This window comes from Bos grunniens, chromosome 18 (assembly GCF_055505025.1).
Source record: "Bos grunniens cultivar Pamir isolate PY7600 chromosome 18, Bosgru_T2T1.0, whole genome shotgun sequence".
Lineage (NCBI taxonomy): Eukaryota > Metazoa > Chordata > Mammalia > Artiodactyla > Bovidae > Bos > Bos grunniens.
The window spans coordinates 63,969,856-63,993,620 of record NC_141182.1 but is presented as its reverse complement, the minus strand read 5'-3'; the positions used below and the strand labels follow the sequence as shown (position 1 = coordinate 63,993,620).

Here is a 23,765-nt window from a genome sequence, read left to right as displayed (position 1 = left end):
CTTTGCAGCCCCACGAACTGCAGCACGCCAGGCCTCCCTGCCCATCATCAACTCCCGGAACTTGCTCAAACTCATGTCCGTTGAGTTGGTGATGCCATCCAACCATCTCATCCTCTGTCGCCGCCTTCTCCTCCTGCCCTCAGTCTTACCCAGCATCAGGGTCTCTTCCAGTGAGTCAGTTCTTTGTGTGTATATATGCACAATACTCTAAAAGCTCTCATCCATTATGGTTTATCGTAGGTTTATCATAGTTCCCTGCGCTATACAGTAGGGCCTTGCTGTGTATCCATCCTATATATAAAAGCTTACGTCTGCTAATCCCAACCTCCCACTTTAGCCCTCCCCCAGCCCCCTCTCCCCCGCAACCACCAGTTTGTTCTCTATGTCCATGAGTCTCTTTCTCTTTCAAAGATGGATTCCTTTGTGTCATATTTTAGATTTCACATATAAGTTATTTCATATGGATTTGGTATTTCTCTTCACCTGACTTAATCCACTCATTTCTCTAGTCGTACCCACGTTGCTGCAAATGGCATGATTGCATTCTTTTTTTCATGGCTGAGTAGTATTCCATCGTATATATGGACCACATCTTCTTTACCCACTCCTCTGCTGGTGGACATTTAGGTTGCTTGCGTGTCTTGACTATTGTGAATACTGCTGCTATGAACATAGGGGGCCTGTAACTTTTCAAATTATACTCTTTACGTTTTCCCTCTTTTGAGTTGGGCAGTTTCTAAAATCCCATGTTCGTGTGATGTGTGGTCCAGCTACTTCGCATTCGTCAAAGTCTGCTAAGATTTAAAATTTTAGAGCCATATTTGTCTTTTCAGTCTTATCAGAGAATTCTCTGCACATACACACAATAAAGGGCTTCCCAGGTGGCCCTAGTGGTAAGGAACCCACCTGCTAACGTAGGAGCCGTAGGGATGTGGGTTCGATCCCTGGTTTGATCCCTGGGTCAGGAAGATACCCTGGAGAAGGAAATGGCCACCCACTCCAGTCTTCTTGCTTAGAGAATCCCATGGACAGAGGAGCCTGGTGGGCTACAGTCCTGGAACTGCAAAGAGTCGGACACGACGGAGTGCCTGCACAGCAGCAACACGTACAGTAGAGCAGCGAATAGGAGGTCCTCACGCGCTACACAGTCTCCCTGAAGCTTCCCTTCTCTTTCTGCCTGAGAAGGGAGGCGAGGACAGACTTCTGGGGTGTGCGGCGGCAGGCAGCCTTCTTCCCTGGGGCTCAGCTTCGAGCAAACACCTCTGTCCACTGTGCTGAATGCTCCAGTGTCTCCCTCGATCCCTCCTTCCTCATCCCGGACCAAGATCCAGGGATCACAATAAAGCCTCTAAAGGACACAGGTGTGTGATTGTTGGGGTTGGGGATCTGGGTTGATTAACACGCCCTCTCCCTTTCCTGCCCAGAAATCGCCCAGTGTGGGTCCAACACTCCCCGCTTTCCCCCTCTCGCTTTCACCATCTCACACCGAGAAAAGAGGGGACTTGGGGGTCAGCATTCTGTTGTTGCCCTAACTCAGGGAGAGGCAGTTGGAGACATCCTCGTGTCTCACTGGCCAACTGTGCGATTGTGGGAAATTCTGCAGGTCTGCGGACTTTGTCTCCTCTCTGATGACCTGGTTGTACCTGGGTTTTGTTTGCTTGTTTTAGTTCTTTTATGGACTCTTTCAAAATCTGCTGTGTCATTTTGTGAGTGCAGTGGGGTCATACTATAGATCTGGTTACATTTCTATCTTTCTCCCAGCTGCTGGCTCCCCCCACCCACTCCTCATAGTGTTTTAAAGAAAAAGTGATTCTGTGAGTACCTCTAGTTCATTGCCTCTGGCTTCAGGTAGTATTCAGTATAAAGCTGTAACTATTGATTTTTAAAAACCTCATCCATCTCATATTTAAATGCTTTCTTCTCTGTAATCAGCCTCTATGTGTTTTCATTTCAGTCTTCTAGCTTCACTGAGGCTTTCAATGGCTAAGTCAAAGATCCCTCTTGGTAAATGTTACATTGCACTTGAAAATACATGGGTTATTCTTGAACATCTTTTGATATTGACTTCTAACGTAATTCCACAGTGATGAGAACGGACTCTATGATTTCAATACCTTTAGATCATAAAATTTTTGCAACTTGATTTATATCCCTGGATATGTTCCAGTGTTTCCTAGTTTACACTCTATGGGAATTTGAATAGAATTTGTATCCTACTGTTGTGTGAAAACTATTTAAATCTTGATTATGTTGAATTGGTTCATAGTGCTTTTCAGGTCTACTATATCCTTCTACTTCTTTGTCTATTCATTCCATTAATTTTTGAGAGTTTGATATTGAAGCTCCATATGAAAATATTAATTTACCTAGTTAAAAATAACAGTAATACACAGTGGAATTTTTTATTGAAAAAGACCCTGATGCTGGGAAATATTGAAAGCAAAAGAAGAGGGCAACAGAGGATGAGATAGTTGGACGGCATCGCCATCTCAATGGACATGAATTTGAGCAAACTCTGAGGAGGTGGTGAAGAACAGAGGAACCTGGCGTGCTGCAGTCCATGGGGTCACAGAGTTGGACATGACTGAGTGACTGAACAAGTGGAACTCCAAGTAACCTTGTTCTGTATTTTCCAAGTCTCCTGTAAATGTGTTATCATACTTTCATAACTTAAAAAAATGTAAAAGAACACACACACAAAGCAAACAAAAAATCTCATACCAATAGATCTCAATGCTGGGTTGAGGATTTTCTGGGCTCCTTTACCACAGACCCCCAGGATGCAGAGCTTGTTGTAAGGATTGGAAGGACCAAGGCCATGCGGCTGGCGGAGCAGGGTGCTGAAGAAACGTGGCTGCTCACACCTGGTCCATGCCCTGCCCAGAGGGTGGCCCTCCACACCCGGGTGCCCTCCTCCACCAGACAGAGTAAACGTGGCCCCACACCTAACTAGCTGTGCTCAGGTTAACCTCTGACTTGGCAGGAGTCGTGAACCAACCCCTCTCCGTAACAACTGTTGGCCCGACTCAGTTTCACTTGCAAGGAGTTAGAGGAGCCCGGGGTTGGATGTCTTGTTTTTCAACACTGCGGCATGATGTTATCAGGCTGCCCAGCGGAATCACTTTCCGGGGTTTGGACAACTTTTCCTGGACGGTGTGCAGGCGCCTCCCCCTCCTATCCGAGCCGTCCGTCGTGGACACCGCGCTACACAGGTCCCGCTGCGCGGGGCCGACACCGCAGTCCGCGTGGGTCCCCTAGAGGGCAGGATGCGAGCCCCCGGATGCTGCTGCCACACCGCGAACCTGGGGTCCTCCACCCGCCTGCGCCCCCGGCCACCAGCTTCAGACCCCAACCGCGGCGTGACCACACACCCCTCCGATGCCTCGGTTCCCCCATCTGTGCGGCGGGGTGACCACAGTGCTTGTCTCCTTGGGTTCTGACGATTAAAGCACTTGGTAGCTTTGAGTGCTTGAAAGGGGGCCCTGGGGGCTGGCACTCGGCATGCTATTGGCAGAGCCCCGTCCTCGGACCCCAGCTCCAGGGGAGACACCCCTATCTCCCCTCCTCTGGTCCCCTCGCCGGGTCTGGCTGCAGACATGGCCTCTCCAAGCCAACCTCCTCTGCCAGGCGTGGCCACACGGACCCCGGGCGTGGAAGGAGGCCCTGCCAGAGACCTTCTGCGAGGGTCACTGTTCTGCGGGCCGGAAGGGCAGGCCTCTGCCTTCAATTCCAGGGCCGGCCCCTTCTGGAGCGTTATTAGCCCCGTCCCACAAGGTGGACGCTGAGGCCTGAGCGCTTGCCCGAGGCACCCTGGAGACCACCTGGAGCCCCTGCCTCCACCAGCTGTTAATGGTTTCAGAGGTGGGGCCCGACTCCGGCTGTAAATGCCTGGGGGGTCCAGCTAGTCGCTTTCCCAGACTCCCTCGCAGCCAGATGGCAGGGCCCCGTGGCCTGGGTCTTGCTGGTCCAGGGGCTGGCAGAGCGAAGCGAGGGCCGTGACCGAGGGGGGTTCCGCCAGCAGCAGCCGGGCCAGGCTCCTGCACTCGATGCGCAGGAGCCAGGGCAACTCACTCCGTCACCTCTCAAGGGCTCATCGAGTCTCTAGACTCAAGGGCAAGGAACCGAGCCCTGGTCTGCGCCAACTCCCAGGGCCCTGCCAGCCGGGAAGGTCCCCGGTGGGGCCCACCATGCCCCTCCCCGGACGACAGCTTGGACAGAATGCAGGCGCCGGGGTCTGCACAACTCATCAGCGGCTTTATTAACAACTCTCCAGACGCTAGCCAGCGGGGGTCTCCGGCGCGCGTCCCGGGAGCCGGCGTCTGTCCACCTCGGGCCTGCCTGACAGGCCGCTCGCAGCGCGAGGACCCCAGAGCTCGATACCCCTGCCGGAACCCGGGCCGTCCTGTCGGAGCTGTGCCGCGATCCACCCGTCCTGGGAGGGGCAAGGGGCGGTCTCCCCGGGCAGGACAAGACCCAGTCCCCTCCCTGCAGGCTCCTCCGGCCCAGGGCCCTGCCCCTGTCCAGGTCTTCGTCTAGGCTCCGGGCCCGGGAGGGTCGGGGTGGGGAGGACCGCAAAGGCACCCTCGCACCGCAGAAGCTGCGAGGACGAGGGCGGGGCGGGGGCTGACCCACAGAGTGAGGTTCAGGGCATCACGCGACAGGGCTCGGGCACTGGGGTGCGGAACCGGGGCAGAGGCGCCAGGCGCGCGGCCGGAGCTACCCCAGGGGCCAGGGCGGGAAGGGCGCGGCGCCCTCGGGGCCCGGGGCCGCCCCGCCCGCGCGCCCGTGGGTGCGCTGGTGGCGGAGCACGTGCTCGCGGCGCCCGAAGCCCTTGCCGCACTGCCAGCACGCGAAGGGCCGGGCGCCCGAGTGCGTCTTGCGGTGGCGCACCAAGTGCTCGCGCCAGTAGAAGGTCTTGCCGCACTCACAGCAGGCGTGCGGCTTCTCGCGCGCGGGCAGCGGGCGCAGGGCCGGGCCCGGGCCGCCAGGGTGCGTGCCGCGGTGGCGTCGCAGGTGCTCCTTGCGCCGGAAGGCCTTGCCGCACTCGGGGCAGGCGTGCGGCTTCTCGCCCGAGTGGCTCTGCCGGTGGCGCAGCAGGTGCGCAGGCTTCAGCGAGGCCTTGCCGCAGTCGGGGCAGGACGCGGTGGCCGGGGCCGCCAGGAAGGCGGGCAGGCCGGGCGCCGGCGGCTCTGGCGGCGCCGGCAGGGGGCTGCCCGGCTCCTGCTTGTAGGGGCGCGTGGCCTGGGCGTCCGCCGTCGCCGGTTCCTCAGGTCTGGGGGCCACATCTCCTGCAGGCAAAGGCACAGAATCAGAACGGCCATGGACTGGCTCATGGATGCCGGCGACAGGGTGGTTCATGGATGGGGGGGTGAACAGGTGCAGGGACTGGGGGCAGGGTGGTTCATGGGCACAGCCAGGATGGATGGGCGGGGGGATGAGTGGGCACTGGGGGTGCATAAGCTGGGTGGGTGGACGGACTGGTTGATGGAGGGTGACCAGCTGGCTCAGGGATGGGGGGGTGGACAGACTGGTTCACGGATGGGGAGGTGGAAAGACTGGTTCATGGGTGGATGGGGGGTGGGTGGACGGACTGGTTGATGGATGGGGAGTGGGCTGGGGGAAGGATGGGGGTGGGCTGGTTGATGGATGGGGCGGGCTGGGGGAAGGATGGATGGGCCGGCAGGTGGGGAAAGACAAGCTGTGGGGGGTGGACAGAGGCTGCCAAGGAGGCGCCTGGTGAGAACCAGGGTGCAGAGCTGGGGTCAGGCTGCCGGGACGCAACCCTGGTTCAGCAGGCGCCCATCCCGAGTGGGTTAGCCTCTTCTGTGCCGGGGCTCTTGCTGCAGGGAAAGGCTGGAGACGCCGGGCTCTCGAGGCAGCCACGGGATGTCCGCACTGCGGGCGCTCCCGTCCTGTCTGACCCCCACCCCCGTGTGCCGGGCCCTGCGGAGTGGGGTCCGGCGTGTGGGGGTCTGTCCACTGAACGCATGAGTGATGGACAAGCGGGGAGTGTGGTGCGGAAGGAGGGGCTGCTCACCTGAGGGCGTCGCCCCACCGGCTTCCTCTTCCACGCCGACCCCAGAGCCTCCGGTCGCATCCTGAGGCGCCCTCGTCGCTGGTCCCTGGAACCAGAAACCCCACGTGGCCAGCTGAGAAGCCGGAGCCCCACCGCTCACTCTCCGGGTCCTGCTGCGGGTTTTTGAGGGCAGCGGCCGCCAGGCTAGGGTCCTCCGTGGACAGGCCCATGGAGAGACCCACATGGCGAGGCCCGAGACCTCCCTCTGAGCACCTCGGCAGCGGGTCCTCCAGCCCCCCGCAGCCTCCTGAGGGGCCCGGGCGGGCGCCCCTCACTCCCGACTCATGGGGCCGGCGGAGACCATCACCGTTTACTGCTCTGAGCCACTGCGCTTCAGGCGGTTTTGTTACCCGACAGACAGACCACTGATGGAGCCGCTTTAACCCTGCTTTTAGCCTCGATGCCCTGTGCCAACTCCAAGACAAAACGCAGAAGGAAAACACAGATGCTACTTTCAACTCAGGACCAAATTAAGGAGCTTTTCCCAGCTGTCCCGTGGACGGCTCTGAGCAGCGTTGCCCGGCCAGAAGTCCATGTCCAGAGAGACTTCAGACCCACAACTTCTGGCTCCTTTACGCTCTTGTCGCGGCTCCTCGAGGAGTCTGTGTGGAGACATTTCTCCTGGAAAGGCCTCATGGACCTCCTGGTGGAGTCACTGGACTGCCTTTACCAGGTGGCTCAGTGGTCAAGAATCTGCCCATCAATGCAGGATACGTGGGTTCGATCACTGGGTCTGGAAGATCCTCGAGAGTAGGAAATGGCAACCCACTGCAGTATTTTTGCCTGGAGAATCCCACGGACAGCTCTGCCGCAGGGAGAAACTGGCCCCAGGCCAACTCTAAAGTGCTCGGGAGGCCAGTCACACTACAGCCCAGAGGCCCCGGGGCTGACCCTCCGGGCGCAGCAGGACCTGGGCTGCCCCAGAGAGGCCTGCCCTCTGCCCCTGCCTCCTGGGCGGGGAAGCCTGGGCCGGCTGGTCCCGCCAGACTGGGTCCTGGGGCCATGCTGGGCGATATCAGGACCTAACTCACGGCAGCGGAGGCTCCGGGCCATGCGGGCATGCAGCTGAAGCCCCGCCGCACCTCCAGGCGGGAAGCTCAGGAGCACTCCGGCTGGGGCTCCTCCGTGTGCCCTGCCACATGCTGTCGCCCGGGGCTGGCGCTGCCCCCTGGGTCCCAGGAGGACTCTCCTGGCCTCTCCCCGCCGTCTTTCCTCAGCAGTTAACCAGTGTCCTTCGGCCGGGACCAACCACAGCTGTGGGCAGGGCAGGGTCAGCCCTCAGGGTGGTCCACGGACCCTGAACTTGCATCAGTCGTCAGAAGGGTGGGTCTGGGGCGGTGTTAGTCGTGTCTGGCTCTCTTCGACCCCTTGGCCTGCAGCCTGGTAGGCTCCTCTGTCCTTGCCTGTCTCCCGAAGTTTGCTCAAGATCGCCTGTGCACCCACCGTCCCTTACCGCCAAGGCAGGCCTCACCCTTTCCCCCGCCGCCGCCACACCACGGACCTCAGGGTGGTGTTGGGGGTGTCTCCATGGGGAGCTGGGGGGGCTGGGGGTGGGGGGGGGCGAGCATAGGGGGAGGGGGAGGGGGGACCCAGGGGCAGGGGGTGAGCATGGGGGAGGGGGAAGACGGAGGGCGGAGGGATGGGGGTAAGGAGGGAAGGGACAGGGGTGAGCGTGGGGGGAGGGGTGAGCATGGGGTAGGGGGAGGACGGAGGGCGGAGAGATGGGAGTAAGGAGGGAAGGGACAAGGGTGAGCATGGGGGGAGGGGAAGGAGGAGCGGGGGAGGAGGGACCCAGGGCGGAGGGGGGGGGGCAGGGGGTGGGCGAGGAGGAAGGAGAGAAGGGACCGGGGGGGGGGGGGCCGAGAGGAGGGACCCAGGGCGGAGGAATGGGAGTAAGGAGGGAAGGGACAGGGACAGGGGAGGGGACAGGGGTGAGCGTGGGGGAGAAGGGGGACCAGGGGACCCGTGGGCAGGCGGAGGGCAGACCCCGGGCTCACCCACAGCTCCTCCAGCAGCGCCACGGCCTCCTCGCCGCTCTGTGGCCGGCGGCTGCACACCCAGGCCTGCACCTCGGTGGGCAGCGCGCTCAGAAACTGCTCGAGCACCAGCAGCTCCAGCATCTGCTCCTTGGTGCGCACCTCGGGCCGCAGCCAGGCCCGGCAGAGCGCACGCAGCAGCCCCAGCGCCTCGCGGGGCCCCGGGGCGTCGCCCAGGTGGAAGTGGCGGAAGCGGTGCCACGGCGAGTCGGCGGTCAGGCCCTCGGCGGCGCCTCGCTCCTGCTTCACGGGGCCCAGGCCCAGCGCCTCCATGGGGCCGGCGGCGGGGTCACGGAGCCTGCAGGGAGCAGCCGCAGTCAGGGTGCGCTCCGGCAGGGCCCCCACGTGGGAGGGCTGGCCGCCCCATCCCGTGCCTCAGTTTCCCCCCCTCCCCGAGAAGAAGGGCTCACCCGCTGCGTGTGGGCCCCTGTCCCTACTCTCCCCCACTCCTGCGTCCTCCCCGCGAGGACCCAGCGAGGCCGCGCGCACAGAGGCCGCCGGTGCCGGGTACCCGGGCCTTGTCATCAGCACCTCCGATGCGGGTGGTTGCACCCCGATGCCGCCGCACCCCGGAGACAGAGGCTGCTGGCTCCCAAGTGCTCCCCGCCCTGCCTCTCCCTCACTAACCAGGGTGGACACAAGCGTGTCCCCCTCCACCCCTGGGGCTCATGTGGACTCTCTGGCCCCAACGTGACTGTACGCGGGGCCGGGGCTTTGAGGAGGACGTGGAGGTGCAGTGAGGTCGTCGCAGTGGGGCCCAGGGTGTGGCTGTCTTCATAGGACAGGGCAGGTCTGGCCCCGACCTGGGGGGACACAGCAGGAAGGGAAGGCAGGGTTCGCAGGCGGGGGAGAGGCCCCCGCCAAACCCCCATCCACCTGCACTGATCCCGGCCGGATCCCCGCCTCCCCAGCCACAAGGAGCAAGTGTCTGTGGTTGAAGCCACCTGTTCTGCGGCGGTCAGGCCTCGACACTCACAGGGCTCCCCAGTCACAGTCTGGGAGATGCTGGGGACTGACTGTAAGACCCTCCACCCTCTCAGTGGAGTCACTGGACTGTCTTCCCAGGCAGCTCAGTGGTCAAGAATCTGTGAGCCAATGCAGGAGACACAGGAGACCCGGGTACGATCCCTGGGTCGGGAAGAGCCCGTGGAGTAGGAAATGGCAACCCACTCCAGTGTTCCCATCCAGGGAGCCCTCTGCCCCCCACTTCCTTGTCCCCTTCCCAAAGCGGGGGACACAGACGGGCAGTGGCCTCAGTCCTGAGGACTGAAGACACGGAGCAGGGCTCCAGGGCGGGGTGATCTGGAATGGTCTGGGGACATTTCTGACATGGCACAGCTGGCATCTACCCAGCGGAGGCGGGGACGCTGCTGGGGACCCTGCAGGGCCCAGAACGGCCCCACCCCGACAGAGAAGGACGCAGCCCCCAAATAAACCCCGCCTGGAACCCCGGTCCTCAAACGGCCCAGGGACCCTGGCGTTCCTCTGGGGCTACCTTGAGGTGAGAACACACTTCCTGACCCAGAGAAGTTACCAGCCCCTTTCCCTGCCTTCTCTCCCGAGCATGCGGTAGGCCTTCCAGGGGCCTCGCCGGGAGCAGTGGCGGCCGTGGAAACCCAGCTGTTCAGGTCACACTGAGATGTGCAAAGACAAGTGATACCATGCTTCCAACTTTTCGTTTGGAAAACACGGTTATTATTCATTTAAATACCGTTATGGGGCGTGGGAAAAACTGGGAGATTGGGATTAACACATACACACTACCACATACAAAACAGAGAACTGATACGAAGCTAGTAAATAGCACGGGGAACCCTACTGGATACTCTGGAAGGACCTATATACGACTAGAATCTATAAGAGTGGATATGTGCATGTGTAACTAATTCACTTTGCTCTACAGCAGAAACACACTATTGTAAATCAACTATCCGTGGGTGCATGTTAAGTTGCTTCAGTCGTGTCTGAGTCTTCGGGACCCCATGGACTGTAGCCCACCAGGCTCCTCTGTCCGTGAATTTTCCAGCAAGAAGACTGGAGTGGGTTGCTAGTTCCTCCTCTTGGGGATCACCCCCAACCCAGGGACTGAAGCCGCATCTCTTAGATCTCCTGTGTTGGCAGAGGGGCTCTTTACCACTAGTGCCACCTGGAAAGCTCCTTAAATCAACTACGAAAGTGAGTCATTCAGTCGTGTCCGACTCTTTGCCACCACATGGCCTATACAGTCCATGGAATTCTCCAGGCCAAATACTGGAGTGGGCAGCTGTTCCCTTCTCCAGGGGATATTCCCAACCCAGGGATTGAACCCAGGTCTCCCTTATTGCAGGCAGATTCTTTACCAGCTGGGCCACCAGGGAAGCCCTAAATCAACTGCACTCCAATAAAAAAAGAAAAAAAAAAATTAAGAGAAAAAAGTGCTATTTATGTTAACGTGGAAAAGTCAACTACTGCTATTTCTAAATGCATTAATTACTATTATGAGATTTTCTCAGCTTTACTTTCTGAGATGACTCAGAGATGTAAACAAAAGTGCTTTGGGGAGCATCTTCAAAAGTTGTTTAAGATATAAAGGGGTCCTGAACTTAAAACCTTTGAGACCACTGGCCCACAGCCTGTTTTTAAACAAAAGTTTTACTGGTGCACAGCTGTGCACATCTGCTGTGTAGGGAGGATCATCTCAGACTTAAGCTGGTTTGATCAGCCAGCTAATAAGTGGCAGGGACTGAACTCACACTGGCCTTAAAGCGTGGCCGCAAGGGGAGGAGCAGAGGGACAGAGTGGGAGATTGGGATTAGCAGACACAAACTGTTATACACAGGCCAGATAAACAAGGTTCTACTGCACAGCTCGGGATCCCAGTCCATCATGATATGGTTCATGATCAATCCTGCGATGAACCATCATGGAAAAGAGTAAGAAACAAGACCGCAGCAGTGTATAACTGAATCACTTTGCTGGACAGCAAAAATGTGAATCAACTAAACTTCCATAAATTAAGTTAAAAAAAAAAAAATGCAAAAAAGGGGGAGGGAGGTTCCAGAGGCAGGGGACAAATACATACCTACGGCTGATGCACGGTGATGAATGGCAGAAACCAACACAATATTATAAAGCAATTATGCTTCAATTTTAAAAAATTATAAAAAAATAAAGACAGTAACATAAATGTTAAAAAAAAAAAAAGACGGAAAAAATAAATGAGAAGGCTCTGGGTGGAGCGTGCCTGCCTGGCTACCACTTTTAACCTGGCCAATGTTTTGCAGCCTCTTTCACCCAGATGCCAGCAGTGTCTCCCCAATTGTGACAACCAAAAATGTGTCCCGGAAACTTCCACGAGTCCCCGGCGGCGGGGGCAAGGGCACAGTGGGCCCTGCTGGGGAGCCACCGGCCCACTGGACTAATATTTACTCAGACCAAAGGGCCACCTTCCCAGCGAGTCGACCTAGGACAAGGCACACCACCTTTTACGCTCTGAATCTTCCGTCCCCGGGACTGCAAAACGGGGAAAGTCGGACCAACCTAGACGTCTCAGGAAGTCAAGACGTACGGAAAACAAAGATGCTGCGGGGCGCGCGCGGAGGCGCCAAGCCAGCCTTCCACCAGCGTCCGCCCTGCCCACTCCCGTCTCTGTGCGGTGCCGGGGACACCGCTTCCAACAAAAGCGCCGGCGCTGCACCCAAGCACCCGCGGGAGCAGGGGCTGAACCCGCGGGAGCAGGGGCTGAACGGGGAAATAGAAGGCGGGCGGCAGAGCCGCCGCGGACGGCCAGGAGAGCAAACACAGCCCTGCAGCGCGGCGCGCCCACCAGTCAGGCTGTCGGGGGGAGGGTGGGGGGCACGCGTCCCCAAGCAGGAGAGAAAGGAGGAGAGCAGCTGACCCCGGCCGGGGAAGGCGCAGCTCGGCCGAAGTGCCGCCGAGCTTGCAGAGGCCCGCGCGCCGGAGGGCCGCCCGCACCCCGCCCACCCCCTCCCCGGAGCCCCTTTTCGCAAACCTCTCCGACCCGGTCAGTCCCCGCCGGCGCCCCCAGACTCCCAGGCAGGGCCCAGCCCTCGCCCCAGCCAGTCCCCCCCCCTCCCCCTCCGACCCTCCCCCACCCAGCCCCTCTCCGTCTCCAACTCTCCCTACCGCCCCCGGCGTTCTCCGACCCCGGGACCGCAACCCCCTCCCCTTTCCGACCCACCCCACCCCTCCCCCCTTCCGACCCTCCCCCTCCCCGCCGCGCCCCCTCGGTCTTCAACTCTCCCCGCCCCCCGCCGGCGTTCTCCGCCCCCCTCCCCCACCCCTCCCCCTCGCCGCCCCCCTCCGTCTCCAACTCTCCTCACCCCCGGGACCTGCACCCCCGCCCCCTTCCCTCCCCTCCCCCTCTCCCTCCCCCTCCGTCTCCAACTCTCCCCGCCCCGCCGTTCTCCGCCCCCCTCCCTCTTACTTCCCCTCCCCCGCCCCGCACCCCCGCCGTTCTCTGCCCCCGGGACCCACACCCCTCCTCCTTCCCGACGCCCCCACCCCCGTTCGCGCTCCCAGCCCCCGGCTCCCTTTTCATCCTCTCCTCCACCTCCGCCATTCCTCCCTCCCCGGGCCCCCGCCGGCCCCCTCCCCGAAGCTCATCCCGCCGGGTCCCTCCGACGCCTCCCTCCTTGCCCCCCTTGCTCACCTCACTCTCCCAGGCGAGGCCCCCCAAGCCCCCTCGGCACCTCGCGCATGCGCACAGCGCTCACCAGGACTCCATGCCCCGGCAGGCTTTGCGCCAAACGCACCTATCCCCCTCCCCCCAACCCTCCCAGACGCCCCGCGGCCGCTTCCCCCCTGCAACTACCCCGCAGCCCTCACCTAGAACAACATCTCCCAGGGAGCACCGCGGCAAAGGCGGCCTCTCATTGGCCCTCGCCTAGGCGACCCCCCCCCCCCCGCCTCACGCCCGTCCCCGGAAGGCGCCGCAGGCGCCAGAACTACATTTCCCAAGATGCATCAAGGCGCCGCCAGGTTTTGGACTACATTTCCCACAACGCACACATACGGGTCTTCGCCCGGGCCCGCGCGCGGGCACCCCACCACCCGACCCCGGGAAGGCGCAGGCGCGCCGAAGGGGCCGAAGGAGGAGGAGCCAGGGCGGCGTTGCCGTGGAAACCGGAGCGGCCCGTCCGGAAACAAGGTCCCTGCAGCCCAGAAGTCGGTCGGCGGGGAGGAGGGGCCCGAGCGGAGCTCCGCGCCAATCAGAGCTGCGCGCTGCGTCTCCTTGACAACGGGCCGCGCGTCATCCTCCCTCCCCGCCCCATGCGTACGCAGCGGGGTTCGAGTTGGCCACGCGGCCGCGGTGGCGGGCCTCCGGTGGGGGGGCTCCCTCCGGGGGCCGGCCAGGGCGCCGTGCTCTGCCGTGTGAGCCTGGTGCGCGGGTCCTAGACTCCGTTTGCCTCCCCGCCTTTGAATCGGGGAGGGGGCTGTCTGCAAGGTCTCGACTGGCCTCCGGGGACCGGGCCGCAGCCTCCCTATCTCAGACCCGGGAAAGAGATGCACAGACGGGAACAAGACCGAGGCCGGCCCGGGAGCCGCACGGACCCCGGGCTCAGTCATCGCCCGGGGCCACACCTCGTGTCCTTGGGAAGGGTGAGGCAGATACGCCCCTCGCCCCCACCTCCGCCTCCGGGGCTGGTGCGCAGACGGGGTGAGACAGTGACTGGCGCGGAACCAGCGTTGACCAGACGGACACTTTCCCCCTGGTTTCACAAGTGGTCTGTGGCTGAGTCAGAACCTCCTGTCCGAGAGCGGGTGAAAACCATCCTCCTCACTGTGGCCTCACGGACCTTGGCCCACGCTCCCCTCCTGCCCATTGGTTTCCAGCCACATCGGAGTCTTTCCTGCTGACCTTTGTTCCCACTCACTTCCGATTGCCCACTCGACGTCTCCACTTGGATTTTTTTAAGAGGTATTTCAGACCTTGAGGTGGACAGAGGAGAATGTTTTGCCCCTCCCCCCAGCAAAGAAACTTGCTTTCGTCCCAGTTTTCTACGGTCTTAGGAAATGAGTCTAAAGGACTTCCCTTAGTGGTCCAGTGGTTAAGACTCCAGGCTTCCACTTCAGGGGCCTGGTTTCGATCCCCGATGGGGGAACTAAGATCCCACAAGCCACGCGGTACAGCAAAAAAAAAAAAAAAAAACAGTTGGGTGCCGTTTAGGACATTCACATTGTGCAAACCATCACCACCGTCCATCTCTAAAACACTCCTTATCTTGCCAAACTGAGACCGCCACACTCGACTCCCTCGTTCCCATGCCCCAGCCCCTGGCAGCCCCCATTCTACTTTCTGCCTATGAATGTGAATATTCTAGGCACTTCACGTAAATGAACTCATACAGTACTTGTCTCTTGTGACTGGTATATTTCACTTAGCATAATGTTTACCCCTGTTGTGGCAGGTGTCACATTTTCCTTCCTTTTTTCTTTTAAGGCTGAGTAATATTCCATGGTATGAATAGACCACATTTTGTGTATCCATTCCTCAGAAGGCTCTTCCTAAAACTTAAACTTTTGGACTTCCTTGGTAGTCCTGTGGTTAAGACTCTGAGGTTCCACTGTAGGGGGCGTGAGTCCAACCCCTGCCTGGGGAACTAAGATCCTGCATGCTGCATGGCAAGGCAAACAACAACAATAGCTTAAACCCTTGACTTTGGCCTGCAAGTTCCCACAAAATAGGACCCCTTCATAGACCCAGGATTCCTCCAGCTTTGGGGCAAACCAGGAGTGTCAGGGCTTGCCTAGCAGAGTAGGGAGTCAGTAGATAAACATTCATTCCCTAGTGGGCTTCCCTGGTGGCTCAGACGGTAAAGAATCTACCCACGATGTGGGAGACCTGGGTTCGATCTCTGGGTTGGGAAGATCCCCTGGAGAAGGACATGGCAACCCGCTCCAGTATTCTTGCCTGGAGACTCCCCAAGGACAGAGGAGCCTTGCTGGCTACAGTCCATGGGGTTGCAAAGAGTCTGACACGACCAAGCGACTAAGCACAGCACAAATAAACATTAGCTAATTTTTCACTTTACCTATGGTTGAGTCAGTAATGAAAGCATGCCCAACCCAGACGCAAAGTTCACCCCACCCCACCCCCAGCCTGCTGCCATGTAATGAAATACCCTGTTTCACCACAGAATCTCCTCTGCTTATCCCTTGTCTGATTCCTGCTGGGCACTTGTATATTGTTATTAATATAAAGACAGAAGCTCAGCAGGCTCAGGACACGGGCAGGGTTGAGGAGGAAGGACAAGGCAAACAGATTCCAGGTCCATCTGGAGCTTCAGCGTTGCACAATGGGTGTGTCAAGGTTCAGAATCCCCTCCAGCACCGTCTCACACACACACACACACACACACACCCCGTGCCATCCTCCCTAGCTACAACACGTCAGCGTTTTCATCTGAATTGTAGGTGACCTAGCACGCAGATATATTCCCAGGTGTTACTAGTGGTAAAGAATCTACTTGCAATGCAGGAGACACAAAAGACATGGGTTCAATCCTCAGGTTGGGAAGATGCCCTGGAGGAGGAAATGGCAACCCACCCCAGTATTCTTGCCTGGAGAATACCATGGACAGAGGAGCCTGGTGGGCTGCAGTCCATGGGGTGGTAAAGAGTCTGTCAGGACCGAGGGACTGAGCACACAGACCACCTTCAAATTCTTTATATGTATGCATATATATCATTATTATTTGGCTGCTTTGGGTCTTAGTTGTGGCATGCAGGGTCTTTGGTTGCGGTGCGCAGGCTCTCTAGCTGTTGCATGCGGGCTCTAGAGCATACCATTCTGTAGTTGCCATGCAGGGCTTAGCTTTCCATGGCATGTGGGATCTTAGTTCCGCAACCAGGGATCAAACCCGTGTCCCCTACATTGCAAGGTGGATTCTTAACCAATGGACCACAGGGAAAATCCCATCTTCAAATTATCTTTTTGTGTGTGTGTGGCGGGGTGTAAATTGAGGTATTTTAATGTTAAAAAATGAACACCAGTGATATTAAAGAACATCACTTCAAGTATATTTCAGGTGCCCTTTGAGATAAGAAAATATTGTGAAAATCTGCATTTGAAGTTGACTTTGGTAGATGCTAGACCCATCTTCAAATTCTTAATGTTTTTTTTTTTTTTTTTAACATGGGGCTCTGCATTGTCACTGTTCACTGGGCCCAGAAATTCAGTAGCTATACACATAACATCGCCTTGATGAGTTATGCAATACCCGCACAAGGCAGCCGTTTCTCCAGTGCTCACGTGTGCCGTCGTTATGGGTGAGGAATAGCATAAAAGGACTCTCTGGATGTCTTCCCTCCATTTCTTCACCCAGTACTACGTACCTGCTGATCAGTGATCAAGTCCCATGTCACCTCCTCCAAGAAGCCCTCCCAGACCATGCCCACTGCAATAAACCTGGACGAAGGGCTTCATCTGAGCCTCCACAGTGTCCCTTCTCTCTCCATCTCTGTGGGTGTGTGGCTGCCCCGCCCACCCTCTGGTAAGGAACTCATCAACACAGATCCAGTGGTTGCCAGCTCCTTACTTGGGGCCTGCTCTGGAAAAGAGTAAATAAGCAGGGGAGGAAAGAAATTCTTACCCTACTTCCCAGGCCTGAGGGCGAGAATTCCTTTGGCACCAAACCTAGCCGTACCCCACCAAAGCTCCCCGGCTTCTTTGTAGCACAATATAATTATTACTCAAAATAATAATTAACGCTTTCTTTCTGTCGGGTCTTTAAGGAGATCCAGCAGGGTGGTGAGGGCGTTGAGCTCTCCCCTGGGTCTCTGGCCCTGCCCTGAGCGGCCGGGAGGCTCAGGTAATGTTCCTGGATAAACAGGTGATAGACAAGCCCCTGCATAAGAGAGGGGACAAGTCCTGGGATGAACGGGGCAGTCTGCACCCCACCGTGAAGCGAGGGCTCCAGGGCAGGGAGTGGGGGCTGAATTCGAGAGTGAGTCATCTTCCCCTTAGGAAACACTCAGGATAAATAAGGAAATTAGGAATGAATTGCTTAATGATGGGATCACGCTGCCCCCATTACGTTATTTCACCGGCACACTCACCCAGGGTAGAAGGCAGAGCAGATCAAAGCATGAGCCCATTTTACAGTCAGGAGAAGTGAGGCCCTGCGAGGTGAGTAGGCTTGGCCCAAGTGACACAGTGGGAGAGAGGCAGGAGTGGGGCTGGACCCAGGCTTTAGGACCTGCAGAGGAGGGTGGGGTGCAGGCTCTTCGCTGGCTGGAATACATGCCACCCCCCAGCCCTCCTTCCGTGGGTGTAGGGACAGTGAGCAGGGCCTACAGCAGGAGGGAGACAAAGAGAGGTTTAATTTTTCACCATTCTGGAGGCTGGAAGTCCAAGATCACAGTGTTGTGGAGCCCTGTACCAAGGTCACAGGACTAAAATCTCTGGAACTGACCAAGCCCCATAGCAACTGTTGCCACGAGTCTATAGGTCTAAACCGGCCAATTCCCTGACCCCTGGTTGTTCAGTCGCTAAGTCATTTCCATCTCTTTGCGACACCGTGGACTGCAGCTTGCCAGGCTCTTCTGTCCTCCACTATCTCCTGGAGTTTGATCAAACTCATGTCCATTGAGTTGGTGATGCCATCCAACCATCTCATCCTCTGTCATCCCCTTCTTCTCCTGCCCTCAATCTTTCCCAGCATCGGGGTCTTTCCAGTGAGGCAGGTCTTTGTATAAGGTGGCCAAAGTATTGGAGCTTCAACTTCAGCATCAGTCCTTTCAATGAATATTCAGGGTTGATTTCCTTTAGGATTGACTGGTTTGATGTCCTTGCTGTCCAAGGGCCTCTGAACAGTCTTCTCTAGCACCACAGTTTAAAAACATCAATTCTTTGGGGGTCAGCCTTCTGGAAAAACCATAGCTTTGACTAGACAGACCTTTGTTGGCAAAGTGACGTCTCTGCTCTTTAATACGTCGTCTACGTTTGTCATGGCTTTTCTTCCAATCTTCCTGATCCCATATCAGGTAAAACATCCACCCTATGACTCACCCTGTAGCGTCCTAGATCAGATCAGATCGGTCGCTCAGTCGTGTCCGACTCTTTGCGACCCCATGAATCACAGGACGCCAGGCCTCCCTGTCCATCACCAACTCCCAGAGTTCACTGAGACTCACATCTATCAAGTCAGTGATGCCATCCAGCCATCTCATCCTCTGTCGTCCCCTTCTCCTCCTGCCCCCAATCCCTCTCAGCATCAGAGTCTTTTCCAATGAGTCAACTCTTCCCATGAGGTGGCCAAAGTACTGGAGTTTCAGCTTTACCATCATTCCTTCCAAAGAAATCCCAGGGCTAATCTTCAGAACGGACTGGTTGGATCTCCTTGCAGTCCAAGGGACTCCTGAGAGTCTTCTCCAACACCACAGTTCAAAAGCATCAATTCTTTGGCACTCAGCCTTCTTCACAGTCCAACTCTCACATCCATACATGACCACAGGAAAAACCATAGCCTTGACTAGGCAAACCTTTGTTGGCAAAGTAATGTCTCTGCTTTTGAATATGCTATCTAGGTTGGTCATAACTTTCCTTCCAAGGAGTAAGCGTCTTTTAATTTCATGGCTGCAGTCACCATCTGCAGTGATTTTGGAGCCCAGAAAAATAAAGTCTGACCCTGTTTCCACTGTTTCCCCATCTATTTTCCATGAAGTGATGGGACCGGATGCCATGATCTTCGTTGAGCTTTAAGCCAACTTTTTCACTCTCCACTTTCACTTTCATCAAGAGGCTTTTTAATTAAAAAAAATTTTTTTTTAATTTTTTTTAGTTCCTCTTCACTTTCTGCCATAAGGGTGGTGTCATCTGCATATCTGAGGTTCTTGATATTTCTCCCAGCAATCTTGATTCCAGCTTGTGCTTCTTCCAGCCCAGCGTTTCTCATGATGTACTCTGCATATAAGTTAAATAAACAGGGTGACAATATACAGCCTTGACGTATTCCTTTTCCTATTTGGAACCAGTCTGTTGTTCCATGTCCAGTTCTAACTGTTGCTTCCTGACCTGCATACAAATTTCTCAAGAGGCAGATCAGGTGGTCTGGTATTCCCATCTCTTGAAGAATTTTCCACAGTTTATTGTGATCCACACAGTCAAAGGCTTTGGCATAGCCAATAAAGCAGAAATAGATGTTTTTCTGAAACTCTCTTGCTTTTTCCATGATCCAGCGGATGTTGGCAATTTGATCTCTGGTTCCCCTGCCCTTTCTAAAACCAGCTTGAACATCACGAAGTTCACGGTTCGCATATTGCTGAAGCCTGGCTTGGAGAATTTTGAGCATTACTTTACTAGCGTGTGAGATGAGTGCAATTGTGCGGTAGTTTGAGCATTCTTTGGCATTGCCTTTCTTTGGGATTGGAATGAAAACTGACCTTTTCCAGTCCTGTGGCCACTGCTGAGTTTTCCAAATTTGCTGGCATATTGAGTGCAGCACTTTCACAGCATCATCTTTCAGGATTTGGAATAGCATCCTAACCGATCACCTAATGCCACCCTTCCAGTCTACAAACATCGACTACTAGCTCATGAGAGAGGTTAGCTCTCCCTTGAGCCGGCCTGCTGTTCTAACAGTGTCGCGCGCTCTCATAAACTTTATCCTTCTCTCATTCTGCCTCATGTCTGGAAATTCTTTTCCAACCCGCGCACAGACCAGGACATGTGTCGTCAGAGTTGGTTTCTTGCAAGTCTTGATTTTGAGTAATTGTTGGGCATAAACCCATTTACTTAGTAGGAGCATTCGAAGGTATGGAATTCACATACAAGGAGGATCGACTACTTTTTTTGGTTTTTAACTGTAGTAGTTGCTTTACAATGTTGTGTTAGTTTCTGCTAACTGCAAAGTGAATCGGCTCTATGTATACATATGTGCCCGCCCTCTTGAGCCTCCCCCCCACCCTTCTAGGTCATCAGAGCACAAGCTCTGTGCTACAGAGCATGTTCCTGCTGACTATCTGACACACGGTCGTGTGTGCCTCAGTGTTGCTATCTCATTCTCCCCCTCCCCCTTCCCGAGTCCACAGGATGCACTACTTTCTAAGAAAATAATAATAGTTTTTAGTTTCATTGGTCAAGAGAGAATCCCAGCCAAACCCAGAAATAACAGTCTTGTAAATACGAGATATGGGTCCCTGTGGGAAGTGGCCGTTCCCCAGAACCACTTATTCTGGGATGCTGAGGCCCTCGTGTGCTGTTCATTGTCATTCCACAGAGTCCCCGACACACACACACACACACACACACACACACACACACGCACAGTGCAGCCTGGAGAGAGGCGCTGAGAATGACCACCTGGGAGATCTTAGTTCCCTGCCTAGGAATCGAAGCTGGGTAACCCGGCATCCCTGGTGCCTCAGTGATAAAGGACCCTCCTGCCGACACAGGAGATGCAGGTTGGATCCCTAGGTCCAGAAGATCCCCTGCAGAAGGAAATGGCAACCCAGTCCAGTATTCTTGCCTGGAGAATCCCATGGGCAGAGGAACCTGGTGGGCTACAGTCTTCGGGGTGGCAAAAGGAATCAGACATGACTGAGCGGCAGAACCAAAACAAGTCTGAGTCCAGAGTCCCTCACCTTCACAAAGGCAGCCCCTGCCTGTTCAGTGGTCCCTCTGGGGAGTCAGGGAGACAGTAGTGGGATCAGATGCAGAGCCAGCAGCCCCAAATTTATCTTCTGTCCTGTGATAATGTCGGGAAAAACTGCCAGACATAAATAAACGTTTATTTTTAAACGAACTCCTCCGGCAACAAGAGAGCGTTCCCTTTTAAACCTCACAACCATTCGGAATTTACGCTGAACTTTTTATAGCTCTGGGAACAACCCGCCAGCCTAAGAGGAAAGTTTAATGGGTTTTATAGTTTGTTTACACCAACCAACGCCTGCCCCTGCCCCCACCTCTCGTTAACTTTCTCCTGACGTTTCTGTAATTGCCAAACCACGGTCTGGCTGGAAATGAACTGAGATCTAGAGGATCTTAATGTACTTTGCTTCTTCAGTAATAAGGATCCTACTTCATTTTGTAATGAAATGTATTAAAAGCTGGTTGGATTAATAGTTAAGGAGGTCTTTGGGGGTTTTGCTGTGTCTTATTTCTCTGGTCCATCTTTTCCCCCCTTGGGTGTCAAGAGTGTTAGGAAGAGCAGTGAATAACCAATTCAGTCTCACTCGGGGATTCTCACTCTTTTACAGATGGAGTTAGAAAAGCCTCTTAAGGAGACACACATTTCATTCTTTTTTTTGAGAATCTATTTATTTATTCGCCTGTGCTGGGTCGTCTTTGCCGCGTGAGGGCTTTTCTTTATTGTGGTGTGTGGGCTTCTTATTCCGGTGGTTTCTCTTGTTGGGGAGCACAGGTTTTAGGGCGCACGGGCTTCTGTGGTCGTGGCATGTGCCCTCAGTAGTTGGGGCACACGGGCTTAGTTGCCCTGAGACCTGTGGGATCTTCATTCCCAGACCAGGGATTGACCACATGTCCCCTGCTCTGGAAGGCAGATTTCTTAACCACTGAAGCATCAGGGAAGTCCCCATGTTTCCTTTAGAAAGGGAGTTGCCATGATCTGGATATTCACGTCTCCCCAGCATTTCTGCTGAAATCCTAACGTGGCCGGTGCCTTGGTGTGTGTGTTGGGGGGGAGGTCTCTGAGAGGTGATTAGGTCATGAGGGAGGTGCCCTCAGGTACCAGAATTAGCGCTTGTATAAAAGGGACCCCAGAGAGCTTGCTAGACCCTTACACCATGTGAGGCCACATGGAGAAGGTGCTGGCTGTGAGCCAGGAAGGTGGTGGTGGGGGTGGGCCTCACCAGAAGGCAACCGTGCTGCAGCCTCGACCTTGGACGTCTAGCTTCCAGAGCTGTGAACAATGAATCTCCATTGTGGAGAAGTCACCCAGTCTGCGATGTTCTGTGATAGCAGCCTGAGTGTGCTAGAACAAGATACATTTATGTGCACGTGTGTGCATCCGTATTGTCCTCTGTCTTCCACATCTGTGTGTTCTCAGTTGCTCAGTTGTGTCTGACTCTTTGTGACCCCAGGGACTATAACCTGCCAGGCTCCTCTGTCCATGGAATTCTCCAGGCAAGAATACTGGAGTGGGTTGCCGTTCCCGTCTCCGGGGGATCTTCGCAACCCAGAGATCAAACCTAGGTCTCCTGCATTGCAAGCGGATTATTTATTATCTGAGCCACCAGGGAAGCCAAAGAATACTGGAGTGGGTAGCCTATCCCTTCTCCAGGGGGACGACCGAGGGATCAATCCCAGGTCTCTTGTGTTGGCAGGCAGATTCTTTACTATCTGAGCCACCAGGGGAGCAGGGGACTTGTTTCATGGGATTGTTGTGAGGAGTAGTTGAGATCAGGTAAGTGACGAGCCCAGCAGTGTCCCCATGGACACACTTTAGCTGATGTTGTTAATTCCTTGCACAATGATGAAGATAAGGTGAGGAAACGCCTGTGAAGCACCCAGCATGCCCACCTGTCACCAGCCTGGACCCTTCCTTGAAACCTTCACTATCCTCCCAGTATCCATTCCCTTGTCTCCGGTAACTGCACCCAGTTTTCCTGGGGAGCCGAAAGGGTCACCTTTTCCCGACTCCTCTTCTACCTGGTTTTGGGGAAGCTGGCTCCATAGGAGTGATCCTGTGACTCAGGACTAGCCAATCAGAACAGCACCCCCCTCCCAGGCCACTGTGATTGGTTCAGGCCACCCAATCAGATTTAACCAAATAGAACTGGGCCGTTTGCCAGGACAAGGGAGAGAAAGGCACGCACCAACTTTTCCACCTAATTTTTAGAGAGGTAAGCATAGTTTGGAAACTGCTGGAGGCCATCTTGCCACCATATGCATGCCTAGAATGAAACAAAACGGAGGCTAGCAGAGCCCAAAGATACGTGGCAAGAGACCAGTACTGGGTGACATTCTTTGAGCTCCTGGATCAAATCACACCTGATGGTGTTTATATGTGTGGAATTTTTTGGATGTTATATAAGCCAACACAATGTTATTGCCCTCCCCCCTTTTTGTTTTTGGCCTTAAACCTATTTGAACTGTGTTTCTGTTTCATGCAAGCTGAGCCCTAACTGTTAAAGTCCTAGTTTGTGATCGGATTTCTGGGGATTGGAATCTTTGAAACCTGCATGCAGCAGCCACACCCTGGATCATAGAGCTCCAAAGCGTTAGGGCCGCAAGGGGCTTTTGAGGAAACCCCAAGCAGTAACCAGAGTTTCAGAGCCCGATAGGTGTGGGATCGAATCTCTGCCCTGTCCTTGCTCACTGTGGGTTCTGGACAAAAAGGGGTTGTCATTATAATGGGAATGGTACAGGGAGGTGGAGGACGGGGGAGGTACTCAACCTGGTTGAGTCAGGAAGGATGAGTAGGAATTACTGAGGCAAAATGAGAGAGAGCAACAGAGCTTAAGGGAACAGTGAAAGAAAATGCCCAGAAGTGGGGAGATGGCAGCACAGCTGGGAAAATTTCCAGTCGCTTCTGTGGCCGTGGTCTAGCATCACTCTGGGGGCCGGGGCGGCTCTGAGAGTCTAGACCCGTGGGCCAGAGCCACACACTGACAGGTCTCGGAGCTCAGTCAGCTGTGGCTTCCTCCTGAGGGTGCTGGGGAGCCACTGGAGGGCTTCAGACAGTCATATC

General features: G+C 55.8%; 1 protein-coding gene and 1 long non-coding RNA gene across 4 annotated transcripts; one reads left to right on the top strand and one right to left on the bottom strand.

Moving 5' to 3' along the window:
- Positions 1 to 4,233: 4,233 nt before the first annotated feature.
- On the bottom strand, positions 4,234 to 13,023 carry ZNF444 (zinc finger protein 444). 3 transcript variants are annotated; one of them, XM_086349760.1, is made up of 4 exons: positions 12,940 to 13,023; positions 8,074 to 8,410; positions 6,038 to 6,122; positions 4,234 to 5,288 (listed from the first exon to the last, which is right to left on the bottom strand). In XM_086349760.1, the coding sequence occupies exons 2-4, from the start codon at positions 8,383 to 8,385 to the stop codon at positions 4,717 to 4,719; spliced, it is 969 nt and encodes a 322-aa protein (XP_086205886.1). In that variant the 5' UTR covers positions 8,386 to 8,410; positions 12,940 to 13,023; the 3' UTR covers positions 4,234 to 4,716. The 3 variants fall into 3 exon arrangements, with proteins under 3 accessions (XP_086205886.1, XP_086205884.1, XP_086205885.1); XM_086349758.1 differs by lacking the exon at positions 12,940 to 13,023 and adding an exon at positions 12,764 to 12,843; XM_086349759.1 differs by lacking the exon at positions 12,940 to 13,023 and adding an exon at positions 11,174 to 11,546.
- Positions 13,024 to 13,386: 363 nt separating this feature from the next.
- Positions 13,387 to 16,544, top strand: LOC147354737 (uncharacterized). Its single transcript, XR_015145208.1, has 2 exons — positions 13,387 to 14,032; positions 16,286 to 16,544. It is a non-coding gene; the product is annotated as an uncharacterized LOC147354737 (long non-coding RNA).
- Positions 16,545 to 23,765: the final 7,221 nt, after the last annotated feature.

What these genes read in the sequence shown, in the direction of transcription:
- ZNF444 (XM_086349760.1), bottom strand. Translation starts at nt 8,385, where the DNA reads ATGGAGGCGCTGGGCCTGGGCCCCGTGAAGCAGGAGCGAGGCGCCGCC. An exon ending in CGCTGCTGGAGGAGCTGTGG is followed by an intron (nt 6,123 to 8,073) that starts GTGAGCCCGGGG and finishes TTCTGGTTCCAG; the next exon opens with GGACCAGCGACGAGGGCGCC. An exon ending in CGGTGGGGCGACGCCCTCAG is followed by an intron (nt 5,289 to 6,037) that starts GTGAGCAGCCCC and finishes CTTTGCCTGCAG; the next exon opens with GAGATGTGGCCCCCAGACCT.